The sequence below is a fragment of the Nilaparvata lugens genome, chromosome 6 (genome assembly GCF_014356525.2).
Source record: "Nilaparvata lugens isolate BPH chromosome 6, ASM1435652v1, whole genome shotgun sequence".
NCBI lineage: Eukaryota > Metazoa > Arthropoda > Insecta > Hemiptera > Delphacidae > Nilaparvata > Nilaparvata lugens.
This window is the reverse complement of record NC_052509.1, coordinates 18,738,665-18,756,031: the sequence shown is the minus strand read 5'-3', so window position 1 is coordinate 18,756,031 and position 17,367 is coordinate 18,738,665. Positions and strand designations below refer to the sequence as shown.

Here is a 17,367-nt window from a genome sequence, read left to right as displayed (position 1 = left end):
ATACAATATGCATGCAGAGACATCTAGAACGCGTCATATAATAATACTGCATCAGTGTTGAACAAATTCCCTTGACCTTGGAAAGTCTGCCTGTGTTCCAATTACGTAAGCTACTACAGGTAGATTTAGTGCATTATAAACCTATCGCAGTACATCTTACAAAAATACGAGTTTGTCTATGAGTCATAGAATTGTAGCTGTTACAGTCAAAATAAGAGTTATAGCTCTCAAATCTATCGTTTCTCTGGACTGGGATTCTATATTCTGTTTTGCATTTATTGCATCACTTCAAATCTATTTTGTATAAATATGATGTATTTTATATAAGTCTTTAACTCTAATAAAACAATATAAAAATCTTAAAGCACCCTTTATTTTTAAAAAGACTTTAAAACAGTTTCGGTGATTACACTATCGTCAGGTTATAAAATTATATCTAAGTTATATATATATATATATTTTTTTATTTTATTCTATAACCTGACGATGGTGTGATTACCGAAACTAGTTGTTGAAATATTTTAAAGTTTTTTTTTTAATAAAGGGTGCTTTAAGATTTTTATACTGTTTTATTAATTTAAAAAGTAGCCCATGTGAATGAAGTGTCTTTAACTCTATTTGCATCTATACAAATTACTCTTGCACAATTCATACACTTATGTTGGAATGTTAAGTACGGTAGCTGAAGAAACGAATTAATGAGCAGTGACAAGTAAAATAATTGTGATAAAAAGAGCTTTCTCATTTGTTGTGAAAGGGAGGAGGGTAAGGGGATCAATTGTTATTGTATTCAAAGACTCAAACTAATTTTCACGCTAGGAAAGTTTAATTACGATTCATCATGGTTGGATGGAAAACTATTCAAATACATTGATTTGTGTGATTACTCACTTCAAACAGAAGAACTGGAAACTTTTAGAAATTGAATGAGGCTCCATACATAAGAAATTGAAAGATCGAAAGATTATATAGGCTTCTTCAATTAAGAGCTGAAGCCATCAATTCTAGTCAATCAATCGAATCAATGAACATAGTTTGGTGGTCAGTGTCTTTCTCCACAATCTCTACCTACAACAATCAAATATAGGTGAGTTAAAAAAATTCTTATGCTTCCCACTGTATTTCTGGTCAACTAGAAAATCTTCCAACAAAATGCTCGCAGCTCAGTTTCGTTGATTAGTGCAGGAACATTTTTCACCTTTCGTTGTCCTGTTTTTCCAGCTCAAAAGCTGTACTTGAACATTAGAAACCGATTACAATTCCAACTGTATTTCAAAGCACACTAATCATAATACTATCAATCTCTCAATTTCAATTATAGCATATTCTCATCAATTGAAAATTTCTGTTGATGAAAATATCTCAATGATGAGTGAGAATTGACTCATCATCCATCCCTTCTCATACTGCTTAGTCAAGAGCTATACTGTCTTGTATTGTATACAATACCTGTATTGTAAGTTTGAAGCACCGTTTGAAACAACTATTCAATTCGATGCTATGTTATTTTAGTATATGAAACATTTGCTGATTTTTTTCATGGACTTTTTATTGCATACCATTAACAATTGTTGCAGATCATTAACAATAATGTGAATAGTTGCACAAAATATCGAATAAATTATGCATTCTCTCACGTTCGTACAGAATTTTTCTCAGGCATCAATAATGATCATTGTCTGTACATTATGTATATTCCTGAGCCGGTGAATAGTTCGTCAATTGTGTGCAATAATCCATTTATTTATGAAATCAATCTGTGTTCAGTAAATGTGTATTTTCATTTATTCTGCATAACAGGAAAATCACAGGATCAATGCACCCTTCACGAAATGGCGTTGAACACAGAAATGATAGAACTGAACTATTATTCTATTCTATTCTCTCTGATTGAACCAAGAAAAAAATCTCAGTAGTCATTTTCAACACTGGTGACCTATTTTTGGGACAGCAAGATTTGATTTTGAGTCCCCACCCCCTCTAAGAATTCTGCAGTCTGCGTCCAAACGTCCCCTGTGAGCACCCCTGAATATAAAGGTGTTGTCTAAATTCAAATTGTAGTTCTTGAATGCATGAATCATCCGCAGGAAAAAACGTTCTTCCTAATGTGAAATATAAAAATAATAAGCTTGGAATAGTTTTATTGCACCTTTTATCGAAGTTTACGTTTTATCAAAGATAAAAAATCTGGTGTGGCGCACTCACACAACTTTCCTTGCCGTTATGAAAATTGATCACCTGACGCTAATAGGTAATAGGGCAAAGAAAGTGAAAAAATATAATCTCTCCTTGCATTTTATTTTCATACGATGTATCTATCGATATTTATGTGTATGGTTATCGTCGTAGATAATGTATTGAATTGATTATAAGTTTCATTTATTGATTTATCATGGTATTGCGTACCGGTTTTTGACTTAAAATGATTGAAAAATATTTTAGTTAGTAATAATTGTCAGGGAAATAGTACGTCGCTTCCTACTCATTGTACTGGGAAGAGTGGACGCCCACCATAAAGCATGTCACCTGTTCTGTTTTGTCCCGTTAAAACGTGAGGAGAGACAAATTAGTTGAGCTTCTATTGTGCACCTTCTCTTTGTTATTTGTTTGCCATTATTTGCGTGTTTGAATTGTCGCTTTGAATTGAGAAGTGGGTGCAAATGTAGCATGAAGCTCGGATTATAATAGAACGCTACAATAATTATTGCTCAGCTGAGTTCCATTGTTGGCGTGCATGGGTGAAGTGCTAACTGTTCACTTATGCACGTCATCCCCAAGTGTATTAATCAAAAAATCTAAGTGAATGCACTATATTTTTGCGTGAAAACCTGAAGAAAGGGGATGATTGTATTGTTGTCTCGCGAATGGCCAAATATTTGTTTTTCATTCCTATTGGCAGCATTTTATTTGATTTCTTCCCAAATTACATTTTTCATTATATATGTTCACTTCCTTGTTATTAGTGAATATCCTTGTATCCAGTTTAATATCATTAGTACTGTGCTCCCATATGCGGACAAGCTCCTTGAGCTTTGCATATGTGTATTATTTTTACGTTCCTTGCCCTATTACCATAGGTAAGGAAAGTATTGCTTTCCGAAAAAAATTAAGGTACCCCAATTTCTAAATTTCTATACGTTTCAAGGTCCCCTGCGTCCAAAAAAGTGGTTTTTGGGTATTGGTCTGTATGTGTGTGTGTGTGTATGAGTGTATGTGCATCTGTGTACACGATATCTCATCTCCCAATCAACGGAATGACTTGAAATTTGGAACTTGAGGTCCGACACGAACATTTTCGATCAAATGCAATTCAAGATGGCGGCTAAAATGGCGAAAATGTTGTCAAAAACAGGGTTTTTTGCGATTTTCTCGAAAACGGCTCCAACGATTTTGATCAAATTCATACCTAAATTAGTCATTGATAAGCTCTATGAACTGCCACAAGTCTCATATCTGTAAAAATTTCAGGAGCACTGCACCATCTATGCAAAGTTTGATTTTAGATTCCCAATTATCAGGCTTCAGATACAATTTAAACAAAAAAAATTGAGTGGAAAAGATTGAACATGAGAATCTCTAAAATTAATGTTTAGTAACATTTTCACCTAAAATCAAAAATAAGCTCGAAATTCAAGAAAATGTGATTATCAAATTGCAAACTGTTTGCAACTGTTGGTTCTATTAAATCATTCACTATGAAGAGATAGCAGATATCGTGTGTCTCCAGCGTTATTGCCCTGTCACCAGCTGGCTCAAATCTTTGAATAGTAGACTTGAGATGCGCGGGAACACTTGCGTCTGGTGATCAATTTTCATAACGGCAAGGAAAGTTGTGTGAGTGCGCCACACCAGATTTTTCAGTTAAAAACTTGTTTTTATTTGTATGATGATGTTTTATGTTATGTATTTTCTTTGACTGAGAATAAACATTTTTTTTATTTGTTTATATTTTATTAATTTTTATCAGTCAATTCTAATTTAATTAATTTCTTTTCATTACTCCATTTTCCAAAACTTGAAATTCTGCATCTCTTCAACAAATTGCAAGGATCCTTCTCATTCTCCTTATGAGAATGTCTTATTAGGGTGTTCTAATAAAAAGTTAGAACATTTTTGAGAATGCTTAACAATAAATTTAGCATTCTCTTATAAAAATAACATAGTAAGACATCATATCAAGAACTCTTGCTATAATGTCGAGAACTCTCTTGAATCTTTCACACTATTGATGTATGTATAAAATGAGTCTTTTTACCCTCTTTTTTTGGCTGAGAATTATTAATTTCTGTTTTGGTAATGTCAGGTATGATATTGAGATAGAATAATACTATGGATTCAATAGCAATTGCAAATAGTAAGTTGCAATCTCTTATGATTCCTTGCATCTGACAGGATGATTTTAATCATGTATTTTTGTTCAGGTGAACTATAGACTCCTGTACGAGCCACGCTTACAGCATGCGAACGGCTGCTTTTCAAGTGCCTTCTGCTTGCGGAGGGATAAGATATCTCCGTATACATGTCTCTCATCTTCGGTCTCAGTCTCCTCCTCATCAGTAAGACTTTCAAGGCTGTTGCAATGGTTGCCAAACCCTTTTCACTGTGTGATCACTTACCAAAATAGATGTCGCCCTTTCTATAACCCTCTGTATACACTTGAGCATACATCAACCCCTAACACTCAGTAGATTGACAGACTATATGCAGGCCCATATGCACCATTTAGGCCTACGTCTAACCTTGTTATACGATTCCATGAAAATATGGTTGCATTTATTATAATGTGTTTTAATTCCGGGTTTAAATGAACAGCTGATCTTTCTCCGTTTAAACCGAGTTGATGCATATGGGCCTAAATCCTTTGAATGCACTCCCCGACCTCTAATCCAATATAACCATGTTTGTTTCTTATAGGATACACTATACTCTAGTTTGTATAACTTCAGAATTGTAATTCGTTGAATTCTCTAATTTTCATACATGTGTTACATCAATTCGGAAGTTATAAAAATTTGAGTATAGTTGACTCCCAATCGATTAGGTTGTATGTACCATACAACAATCGTCTTAATCACGTATCTCCAATAGACTACACTAGATTTCACCTTCAATGTGATAGATATGTGTGCTTCCTATAGGATTCACTAGATTTGACCCCCAATTGATTAGGTTGTGCGTACCATAAAAATCACGGATCTTCAAAATACTACACTATACGTCAACCCTTCTTTACTGTATTATGTGTGTCTCATATTTATGAATTATTGGTAGTTTTTCTCATTCAGCTATACCATTTTCCTTCTATGCTGCGATACCGTAACACCGTAAAATCAGAGTAGGCTACTTAGCACAAATCCTTCACCTGAAGGTTTCCGTCTGTACTGTGTAAAAAATATTTTAAGACCTAACGCGTAGGAATTTCTCACTTGAAAATACGATGTTGACATAGAATCCTAAGATTATTGCAATTCATATAGTGGTCCATTACCACTCTATTTTCTTCTTAAAGAACGACCTCAGATATTAATCATTGTGTCATTAGCAGATTTCAGTTACTAGTGTGTGTGTGTGTGTGTGTGTGTGTGTGTGTGTTTGTGTATTCAATGTTGTGGCATTTTGAGATTTGCATTGCTAAGATAATCATTCCCAATAACAGATTACATTCAATTTTTCGGCTTTTGTGTTCACTATCGATCGTCAGCATTTGTCTCAAGCTTCGTCTTTCAATTCATATGCAATTAAGTTTTAATAGTTATACTTTTTGTGTAGTTGACAATTTTTTGTTTTTGACAATTTCTTGTCAGTCTTTTTCTTTAAATTTTAATAGTTATATTATCACAAACAGTGTTTTCAATGGTCAGTAGTTAGAATTCTTTCAGCAAACGTTTGTTACTTTGAATCTTTTCAAATATTTTCACATTGCAATAACAGTTGACCTTAATCATTCCAATTCTTTGTGTGCTCTATTGATTGTCAGTTTTCTTGCTGTGTTATTACATTTTTTCATTGTTTCTACTTGAATGATTTATTTATGTGGATTGATGCGTTATTTTCTATTGAATATGAATATTGTAGTTGCCTTTTGACAACCTGTTCTATTCTAGCAAGGATTTGTTGATGGATGTTACATTTTCAATTTACACGTGGCAAGCATGAAAATTATTGAGCAATAAACGTGTATTTACAAAGTGGAGTTACTTTAAATAGACTGAAGTTGTTTCTTATGTATTGTAGTTATTATGTAGGAAGTTACAAGACCCATCCAAAGTTTTTTGAAGTATTTAGATATTTATTATCCTTCCTTCTTCTGACCAACACATAAAATTAATGCATGCTTCTCAATTATGATACTGTTCTCTTAAAAATATTATTCTACTTTTATACGTAACTTATTTCTGGCTTCCCACATCTTCTTCTAAGTACCGTTTATGATTATTTCATAAGTTATTAGACTCAAAATTCAGGTTTAACACTCAATGATGCATTATCTTTCAAAATCCTATTCCGATATGGCATCCAAGTAACTCAAATCAGAATATTGTTGTTGCCATTTTTTTTTTGTACTCGAGTTTGACATTTCAGCTAATTTCCATCGAAATACTTTCATAGAGACGCATTACATGACAAATTGCATGTTAATATAAACAGATATCATCTAGTAACTGGAAGTTAAGTACTTGCTAATGTCACTTCTATTATTTCACGTGTAAAAACTGAGTAAAATTAATCGTTAGTCAGGCGAAACTAATGTCAGAAGAGAAGGCCAGCAGTTTCTTTCTACAGTGACATTCACTTTAAATTGTCAGCATTCCTCTCGAATAACTTCAATGCTTTCCGTTCAAGCAATGCTGATTGAATCTCAGACGTATTTTTCTGGAGTTTTGTGGCCAGTTCTCATATTGCCAGTCATGATACAGATGCAGATGCAGGACCTCAATCCTTAATTACAACTTTCCATACTAATTAGTGAAAAGCTTTTCATAACTAAGATATTATCGATATTCGCACGCTAGTTGAATAGTGTCGTAATAGGTGGTACAGTACTGTTCAATTATCCACCTTGTTTACGGCTCATAAATCACTTCATACTTCTTTCTTTCAATCATAGTTTTGGAAGTTTAAACTCAGATTAATCTTCGAAGAGCGTCAATGATTGAATATTATGAGCACCATTCACTTACGTCATGCTTGGATACGAAATTTGCATTTATCTTTAGGAGTTTGATGTAAAAAGGCTAATAGAAAACTAATATATTCGTAACATTTGAATACTCTCTTGCCCTAAAAAAAGCAATTTAGGATTCAGGGAATGAAAACGATGATTTATTCACATGACAAATTATTTATTCGAAGGAATCTTTAATTTCTTCAAAAGTCAAGAATTCAGGATAAAGTACTTTTATTTTATTTAATTAGGTTTTCTGTGTAGTGAATTGGTATGACGCTTTTAAAAAATTATCTTGCTGGTCAGAACAGTTTTCATATGGTTGAAAAATCATTAACTATGGTCTGAGCTCTATAAAATTCTATTCCTCAATTTTGATAGAGTTATTTCAACAAATAATGTAACACAATAAACGAAACTTGCTGTGATAATTTGCTGAAGTTGGTTAAAACGACTCTTTGCTCACTAAGATACAGTTTTCATTATTATATAATGGAATATCATGAAACTATCAAGATTTTCAATATTTTACTAAAGTATCCAATACATAAAGTATCATCATGATTATATAATAGGAATATCATGAAACTATCAAGATTTTCCATATTTTACGAAAGTATCCAATACATAAAGCAAGCTCAGAAGAGTGGGAAATTTATACTTATTGAAGTACACTAGTTTTGTTAGTCAACTCCATTATTTCATGAGGTAAACGACATTGAATAAATTGGATATGTTTGCCTCTCCCAGAGCAAACAAGAGTGTGGTTATGTAAGGCTTCTCTCTTATTTGCTGCCATCGAAAGTGAAATCTCATTGGTTCATTGCACTAGAATGTTTCATGTTTGCATTTAGATAGTGTTTTGTATGTACATTAGTTTGTTGCACTACGCCGAGTTTAAAATTATGTTCATCGTCAGCTTGGTTAGTTGAAAATAATCTCAGAAACCCTTGAAGTGATTTCTGTCCTCTAGGAAAGAAAGTGAAAACTGAAAGTGAATAATATCATTCTTGTCTTCTATTTAAATTCATACTGAGATCTCGTGTTTCATACATTTCGTTGAATCATCTATATTTTTATCATTTGTATCAGCTATCCCAGAATCAGAAATAAGTTATTTGTGCAATATGATTTGTATATTGATAGCCAGAGTAAGTTTCAATGTCTGGGTTCAAGTTGTACGTATCTCATCTCATATTTGATTCAATGTTGAATAGAATTGATAAATTCCATCACAAATTATCAAATATGAGATTGGTGTATTTTAATTATTTCGTTGAATGCAGGTAGACTCATTTATCGTATTATTTATTCATTGTGCTGCCAATTCATTCATCATCATCATCATCATCATCATCAGTATTCCGCCTTTAGGCAGGTCCATACATGATTCCTCCTTCTCCATTCCTCTCTGTCTTGTGCTATTCTCTTCGGCGTGAATTATTTTCCCTCCCCTTGACATTATCCACTATCTTCACTCTCCTCCGCCCCAGCACCCACCCTCCCACCACTAGAAATGATTCATTCATCAAATATTTTTGAATAAAAATCTTAACATGTTGTAACATGACCCGAATTTCTACAATATTGGGACATTTCAAGCATCTAATGAAAAAGTAATCAGTCGAATTTCTCATTTTCTTCCATCAATCTGAAAAGCTGATTGTCCTTTGTCCATTTCTTATTTCTCATAAGAAATGAGTTGTGTTGGAGCACTCACTTATCAACAAATTCGTTGAACTGAATTTATTTATAATTTATTCCAATCCAATTATATTGTGGATTGTGAAATATAATTATTGTTTGTTTGATTGCAGTCGCAGATACTGGAGCGGGTGAAATCGGACAGAGTGGCGGTCACCAAGCCAGAAGAAGATCGCAGGCGGCGAACCATCATCGTCGAAAAGAAAAATGGATCCTATGGATTCACACTACAGGTCAGTAATTTGGAAACTTAAATTCAAATTCACGTGAATTCAAGACACACTCTTTATGAAATGATTAACTACTACTAAATAAAACACAATGAGATTTGTAATTGAGATTTATACATTGGAAGGTTCATCGCTTTATCAATTTCAACTCATAATAAAATTGAATCCGCGACTAAATTTCCAACTCTCAAAATAATATTAAAAATTAGACTACATTCAAGAAAATTAGATGGTTTGATGTCATTTTCATGTATGACAGACTTTTGAAAATTGTATATAGAATTCAATTTTATTTTGAGTAATGATGAGGTTGATCCAAATAGTCTTGATAAAGGTCCCAGTAGAAGAGCCAGAGCAGAGATTAATAAAAGCGTGTATTAGCATGCACAAGAGCATGTAACGACAACAACAATATAATACCCTTCTTCGCTTGCTTGGTCAAGAGAGCGTGGAGAAAATTGAATGCTTAGAAAGGTAAGCGACAATTTGTGTGCAAACATTTCAGTCATTCTAAATTATTCTTGCGTTTAATCGCTAGTTTTCCTTGTAAGTTGGGTATGTTCAACAATGTGGTACATTTGGGTACCACAAAAGTGAAACATTCATTTTTTTATCGAAACAATAATTGACCGAGCGATGTGAGGTCTAAGATTCAAGTCGACGGTTTGGCATTTCTCTTAATGTTTAAATGTTTGAATGTTTAAATGTTTTTGTTTTTATGTTGCCCATTTACGGCGAAACGCGGTAATAGATTTTCATGAAATTTGATAGGTATGGGTTCTAACTTGTTCCTTTTTTAATTGCGCGTCGACGTATATACAAGGTTTTTTGAAATTTTGTATTTCAAGGATAATATAAAAGGAGAAAGGAGCCTCTTACATACGCTAATATTGGAGTAAAAATCAGACTATAATCAGACATCGTAAATCAGCTAACAAGTGATTACACAGATGTGTGGAGAAGCCATATTGCTGTATTGCTGTATTTCCATAAGGTCTATAGTTTCAATCAGGTGCTTTTGGATGAGAATACTGCTTGAGGTCAACTGTTCACAGAACTACTAGTTATAAATCATACTAATATGATCGGAAGGAAGCTTAGCCAAAAAATGGTTTTCTCCCGAATCTCGATAAATATAATAGTAGTACATATTCTACCTCACCACCTCAATCAGTAATTCACCATCATTACGATTCTACTTAGAGTTTTTTGTAATAAACTGTTTTCTGTTAGAGTGATATTGTTATTTATTTTGAATTCTTATTTCTTTGAATGTAAAAACTTTTTATTTACCATGTTTAATAATGTCGATGCTATGCATTTGTATATAAATGTTTTTCGCAATAAAGAAATCTTGAATCTTGATTATACTAGAATACTTGATTAGCTCGTGCGGGAAGGTTAGTATAAACAATCTAACTAGAGACTAGTCTAAACAAAACTTATCAAGTCTGTCATTACTCATTAGTAATTTCATTTCAAGTGATTTCGCTATGTTACTTGTAGGTTTATTGAACAATATCCTCAACCACAAGATAGAAAGAAATTTTTGTTTTATAAAATTGTACGTTATCTGTTATCTCCATTTAAATTTAAGGACATAATATGTCTTCATATTATGTTTGATGGTGGTCTCTATTTATTAATCCCAATCAGAATATCAAATAAATAAAAATCAATTAATAGTTCAATGTAAAATGAAGTTGCGAATGTAAAACGAAGTTTTAATACCTTTTATAAAATAAAAGTAAGTAACTGTCAAAATCGGAAATACTCAGCCTACCTCACCAGTCACCAGTCACCACTTACAACTTCAATTGGATGTCGCCAAACGAAAACGGTGCTCTGTTATTGGTTATATTTTCATTGGTTGAATTCTCTCTCCCTCACTCAACTCCCATTGGCTGGTGCCATGACTACGAAATCGCTGTTCACTCATTGGTCAGCTCGTAAATGGTTAAATTTCCTCACTCAACTCTCATTGGCTTACGCAATTACATCAAAATCGCGCTCTCTTATTGGTTAGTTTGTGGTAGGTTGAATTCTCTCTCCTTGTTCTCGCCCTCATAAGGATCTCAATAAGGAAAACGTTCATCATCAATAACTTGAATAATTTTCTATGAGAATAAATATCATAGTACTGGAACATTTCTTTATATTGATTAAGATTAACTCCCAGTAATAAGTAATAGTACGTATAATAAATAGCCTAAATTAATAGTTCGAATACCCTGCTAAGAATCTTGAATCATATGGAAAACATTACTGTCAATATAAAATACTGCACCTTGAATAATTCTCTAGAAATATAATACTACTGGAAAAATGCCATTTTCGTACATCAAATAAAAATATTGAGTAACTTCCAAAAATTGAAATACTTGACTTATGAACTAATTTTCAGGATAACATTCAGGATTTCAGATTTTATTGTATTTCTGTATACGATTCAAAACTATTCTTAAGAAAACTGTCTTGTTGACAAGATGAAGCACAGCAATTGATCTGTACAATCACTCAACATTTATCACTCAGGTCTAGACACGATCACTCTGACACTTGCACACATGGTATTAATGGGAGTACAGGACACGTGTAATCGATTAGCTGCAATTTGAACAGTATTCACTCTCTTGGGAAGCAAAGCAAGCAAACTCATCTCGAATCTGGGTCAACCCATTCCTCACTCCACACAATAGTGACATTCACATGAAAATGTCAGCATTGAATGAATGGAAAGCATTGGTGATAATTCATAAGGAATGCTGACAGTGAATCATACTATAGTTGGGAAATATGTGTACCAACATCTGCATGATTTTCGGATGTAACATCTCCCATGTCCATGTCCCATCCTTCTGCTCCCTTCTCTAGATTCAATTCTTTCCCTATTATTATTTTCTGTTGCATTCTATTTCTTTGTGATTCTTTCTATTATCCAGTTTTGTATTTCTTATCTTGAGTTTTTATCTCTTATTACTACATCTCCTTTTTTTGCATTATTCTCGGATGCATCATCCCTTCTGCTCCCTTTTCCAAATTTTTCTCCCTTTTCTCCTACTTTGTCTTCTATTTCAATTCAATTCCTCCCTGTTTACTATTTTATTTCTTATTTATCTCATATCGTCCCTCTTTCTTCTATATTTACAAGCTTATTCTCTGTATTATCTCATGTCTGAAGTTTAATCTTCATATTGTAAATTACATGTTCATTTTCTTTATTCTCTCACCTCTATTTTATCATCTCTCCACTCTGCTCTTCATGTATATTTTTTCTATTCCAACTATAGTATTTTTCACCGAGTCTCATTTTCTATAGCTTACTTATTCCGTGTCCTTCTTCCACTACAATATTTTCTCTTACTTTTTTTTGTTTACTTCTTTTTCTCCCTTCTGCTTCTCTTCTCTTCGCTTCTCTTCTCTTCTCCTTCCTTCTTTCTCTTCTCTTTCCTTCCTCCTTTTCTCCTTCCGTTCTTCCTTCTCTTCTCCTTCATCCCCTCCCTTCTTCTCTTTCTTCTCCCTTCTTTTTCTACTTCACCAATCTCCGTCACTTGTCCTACTCTCTTATCTTCCTTCGTTCTGCATTCACTTTCGAAATTCTATTTATACATTAATTTGTATAGTATAATGATATGAAGTTTGTAATAATTATAGCATGAAACATAATTATATTTCATATATTGATCAAATGTCTGGTTGAGGTATTGAATTTAGTTGGTTTAATGACTACTCTATATGCTTCCTCATCTGAGCTTAGACCTTCTAACCTATCTCAAAATTTGAGTAAGTAAAATTAATATAAGTTTTTAAAATAGAGATGCTTCCCATGCTATTTAAATGGAGTTACTTTTACGCTCTAGGGAATTTTTTCTGTTTTTTCCTACCGAGAGAGAAAAATTGACACTCTAGTATTATGTTTCAGGGAGTAAAGTAGGTTCTTTAGACAGTAGGTGGAGGAAAATATTTTTTTATATTCCATGTTATTCAAAATACTAACTAACGAATATTCCTCATTAACTCATCAAATTTGAAACGGGAACTTAATCATAGAGTCGGCGGCCATTGTTGTTACAACTTTTGCCGACAGATAGCGCTGTCGGCGGTGAACTGTGTGATTACAAGACAGCTGTTTAATTTTTAAGTTATGTTGTAACACATTTTACTGGTCACGTAAGTTTTCAAAAATTACTTTATTTGCAGTTTTTATAAAAATGTAGGTGGAGGAAAAATGTTGTGTACATCACGCATCACGAGTGAAAAATGTTTTTTCTCCCTCAGGAAAATTGTTGCCCTCGGCTTCGCCTCGGGCTTCAAACTTTTCCCTCAGGGAGAAAAAACAGTACTTTTCACTCTAGATATACAAATAACTATTCTTCTCACCGAGTCTCTTTTTCTAGTTCGTATTTCTTGTTCGTTTTCCACTACAATTTTCTCACTCTTTTCTGTTTACTTATCTTTCTTTCTCTTTTTCTTCTTCTTCTCCCTTCTGCTTCTTTTCTCTCTTCTTCTCTTATCCTTCCTTCCTTCTCTTTTCTCTTTCTTCTCTCCCTTCTTTTTCTACTTCACCACACTCCGTCACATCCCCTCCGCTATCATCTCCCTCCGTTCTGCATTCATTCTCGAAATTCTATTTCTTCTATACGGTGTCCTGAATGAAAAGTGCACTCATTCGTAAGACTCCCTTTCTGTTGCGCGTATCTGCTGGATTTAGGATGAATATAGAGACAAGAAAAAGGTGAGACCCGTGCCTGTGTGAAAAAGGGAAGCAGGTGCTAGGGAAGACAAGGAGGCTTCCTCATGTAACAGCTGTTATGCCCCTGATGCTTGCCGCTGACAACCCGGCCAGAAATACGTTGAGGAGCCTATTCTTATATTCTTTTATTCCGTTTCATGCCAACAATCCTCCTACTTATCATCTAATAATCTACTTCTGAACCTCATCCTCCAAATTCTCCATATTTTTCTTCTCTAGTGTCTTCTACTTCTTTGTGACTTGATGTTTACTAGTTCTCCTTCTTTTCTTTTTGGTAATGTTCCTAGACTTATCTTGGTCTCTTTCATTTTCTCATTGTATTTCGTCCTCTTTACCATATTTTTCCACCTATTCATCGTATTCTACTTCTACTTCTTCTTCACCTAAATCTTCATCTTTATCTTCATACTCACATCATCTTCTTTCTCCTCCGTTAATTCTGTTCTCTTTTCCTCTTTTACTATCACATCTTCTTCACAGTCTCCTTCCCCTCATCTGATTTTTTCCCTTCTACTCTATCGCTAATTCTCCATCCTCATCTTCATCATCTTCTTCTTCTTCTTCTTCTTCTTCTTCTTCTTCTCTTTCTCTTATTATCATTCTTATTTTTTCAACTTCTTCTTCTCTTTCTCTTTTTTCTTTCCAACTCTATTCTTCCTCCTCCTCCTTCTTATCATCACTCTTATTCTGCACCTCCTCTCTTTCCGTCTCTTCTTTCTCCTCCTCCTCCTCCTCCTCTTCATCCTCCCCTTTCATTTTTCTTCCAATATATCGACTTCTCTTTCTCCTCATCCTAATTCTCTTTCTCCTTCTTCTCTCTCTCCTCCTCCCCCTCCTCCTCCTCCCCCTCCTCCTCCTCCTCCTCCTCCTCCTCCTCATTTTCCTTCTTCTTCTTAGCCTTCCTCTTCTTATTTTTGTCATACTTTTTATTTTTTATTTTGTTTTCTGGTTCGCTGTCATCGCTTCCAGAATTACAGTATTTCAACGTTGCCAGAACAGCTGGCTCTTGCTCCAGCAACAATGATCATCTTCCGCTCACCCTCACCATGTCTAGATCAACTGTAGCCCCTATTGTCAGAATTGCACGCATCTTTCAGCATTTGAAAACACACTTTATTTTTATTGGTCTGATTCGGCTTCCTCTTTGGTTTGTTGAAGTTCAAGTCTTCATAGTTTTGCATCTAAATTCAGGTTATAAAGTCAGCATAATGTTTGTTTCATATGTTGAAACATTTCACTTGTTTCATAACATTGATTTGCTATCCTTGTCTGTCATGAGAAAAAGCAGGAACCTCTATCCTTCTCTATCTCTGCACCGGTGCCAAATTGTTGTAGACTATGTAGAAATAGGATGAACTAATCAATATTTCATTCAACTCATGAAGATTTCAAATTCAAATTTATTTAGTCAAATTGGAAACAATAGAATGTAGACTATGAATCATAAAAATAATAGTAAAGCAAGAAATACATAATAAGTTTTCTATAACACATAAGCTCTTAAATTAAAAATAACTCGTTTTCAATCTTATAATTTTTATTATTAGACTTATCATTAAATCATGAAAAGTATATTTTCTTGACGAAAAAATATATCTGAGATTGAATTTATCATTATTTATTTACAAGAATAAATAGTTAATGTCAGATTTACTGTGATTACTTGAGTCACAGCTATAAACTTATAAAAACTACTACTTATAATCTAATAGAAGGCGGTGGAAAAGGAATAGTGGCAACAATACCTTCTATAATTTCCACTAACGTGAATCTCTTTACATGTAAACTTGAGCTTCAACAGACCATTGGCTTTAAAATCGATTTCCTTATGAAGAATTCCATAAAAATAATGAAGTTTATAATACATTGATTCTCAATTATCTAATCACAGCAGCCTTAGGGAGTATTTTGTCAAAGTTTTTTATTTTACAACTGAATTTAAGTCAACTGAATGACAAAATTTATTAGCTAAACATGATTTGAGTACAGTCATTCCAAAATGTATTTTTAGTCTGGAATTAATTGTAATGAACTATCCAGTCAATTGATAAAAATAAAGTATCAATTCCATCATAATAAATTCATTTAGAAAAAATGTGTATCAGAACTACATTCATCTTCAAGGAGTTCTATGGAACGAGTAAAATTGATTTTGAATCTGATTAATCAAATCAAAATACATTTATTATTACGAGACATTTTCGAATCAATAAATTGATTTTAAATTAGATTAATCAATTCAAATTGAGTTATTATTTTTTCATTTTCAATTGACAATTAAGTAGTATAATGATATCGAACATACGTTATTTAAATCAACGAATAGTGCAACATCATTAATGGATTTAGTTGAAACATGTAATTGAAGTAGAGGCATCCACCTTGAACCTCGATGATGACTCGACTCGTGTGAATCAGAAATAGGAAAGAAGTCGTAGCTCGTCATGGAACAAGATCAAGGATTTTGGGGTGTCGAGCGGTGGGGGTGGGGATGGGGCATTTGTACTGACTTCAATTATTGTTGTATACACGCAAACCGATCAACCTGCTGCTTGTCATGAAAATAATAAAGGAAATATACCATTATAGGATGTGGCAACAAAGAGTATAGGGAACACTACTCTACTATTAGTTTCTAACTTACTATACGATACTACTTTACTAGTCAATTCAGAACCCTTTCTTATTTCTTGTAATTGGTATCTTGTATTCATCAACTTTGTTAAATTGCTCGTGTACACTGTAGTGTGATTATTTTTAAACTTTCTTGTGAGTTATTTCCAATACATTTGTCTGACTTGTTGGATTTTGCCTAGAATTCCCGTAGATTCATGTAATCCAGTAAAATTGATAAAATTTATATACAATGGTGATAGAAAATTCACGCAATGTAAACCTTAAAATTGTAATCATTCAGTTCGCATTACTTTTCAATCACTCTTATAAAGCTGCGTTTACACTAAAGTTATTTTATTTATTTTATTTATTTATTTTATTTATTAGGTTAGCAAAAAAACAAAATGTTAAAATGTTAGGTTATAAACAAAATGTTAATAACTTAATCCTTATAGATTCTATTAGATTGAACGGAACCTGACAAGCACATAATTATGTTCATCATGTGTATAATAAGTTATGTTCAATCTAATAGAATCTATAAGGATCAAGTTATTAACATTTTGATAATAACTTTGATGTAAACGCAGCTTTACACTATATTGCAGTTTTCCTGTGACACTGTACTACAATATTATTTTGTATATTAATTCTCATCTGTATAATTTCATTCGTTTTACCGAAAGTAAACAAAATTTAAATATAGCAGTTGTTAGGCTCAAATCAGTTTGAGGAAATTCTTATCTTTGAGAAAAACTCATATCACAGTTACCAATAATCATTTTAATAAGCGCCGGATTAAAATTTACAGAGATCTGTCCAATTCATTTGGCCTACTTCACAAAATTAATTAATTTTTGGAACGAGGTAGGCTGCTTCAGCCCACTGTGCAACAGACC

The 17,367-nt window shown here is 33.2% G+C and overlaps 1 protein-coding gene across 5 annotated transcripts in view; it reads left to right on the top strand.

Moving 5' to 3' along the window:
- LOC111048685 (homeotic protein female sterile) overlaps positions 1–17,367 on the top strand; it is an 81,230-nt gene that overhangs the window by 35,509 nt on the left and 28,354 nt on the right. For 3 of the 5 annotated variants that reach the window (XM_039430320.1, XM_039430323.1, XM_039430322.1), the window contains exon 2: positions 8,983–9,102. In XM_039430320.1, coding sequence (XP_039286254.1) covers positions 8,983–9,102 — 120 coding nt within the window. Of the gene's footprint in view, positions 1–4,421; positions 4,557–8,982; positions 9,103–17,367 lie in introns of all 5 variants that reach the window. The other 2 variants (XM_039430321.1, XM_039430319.1) reach the window with 1 other exon arrangement.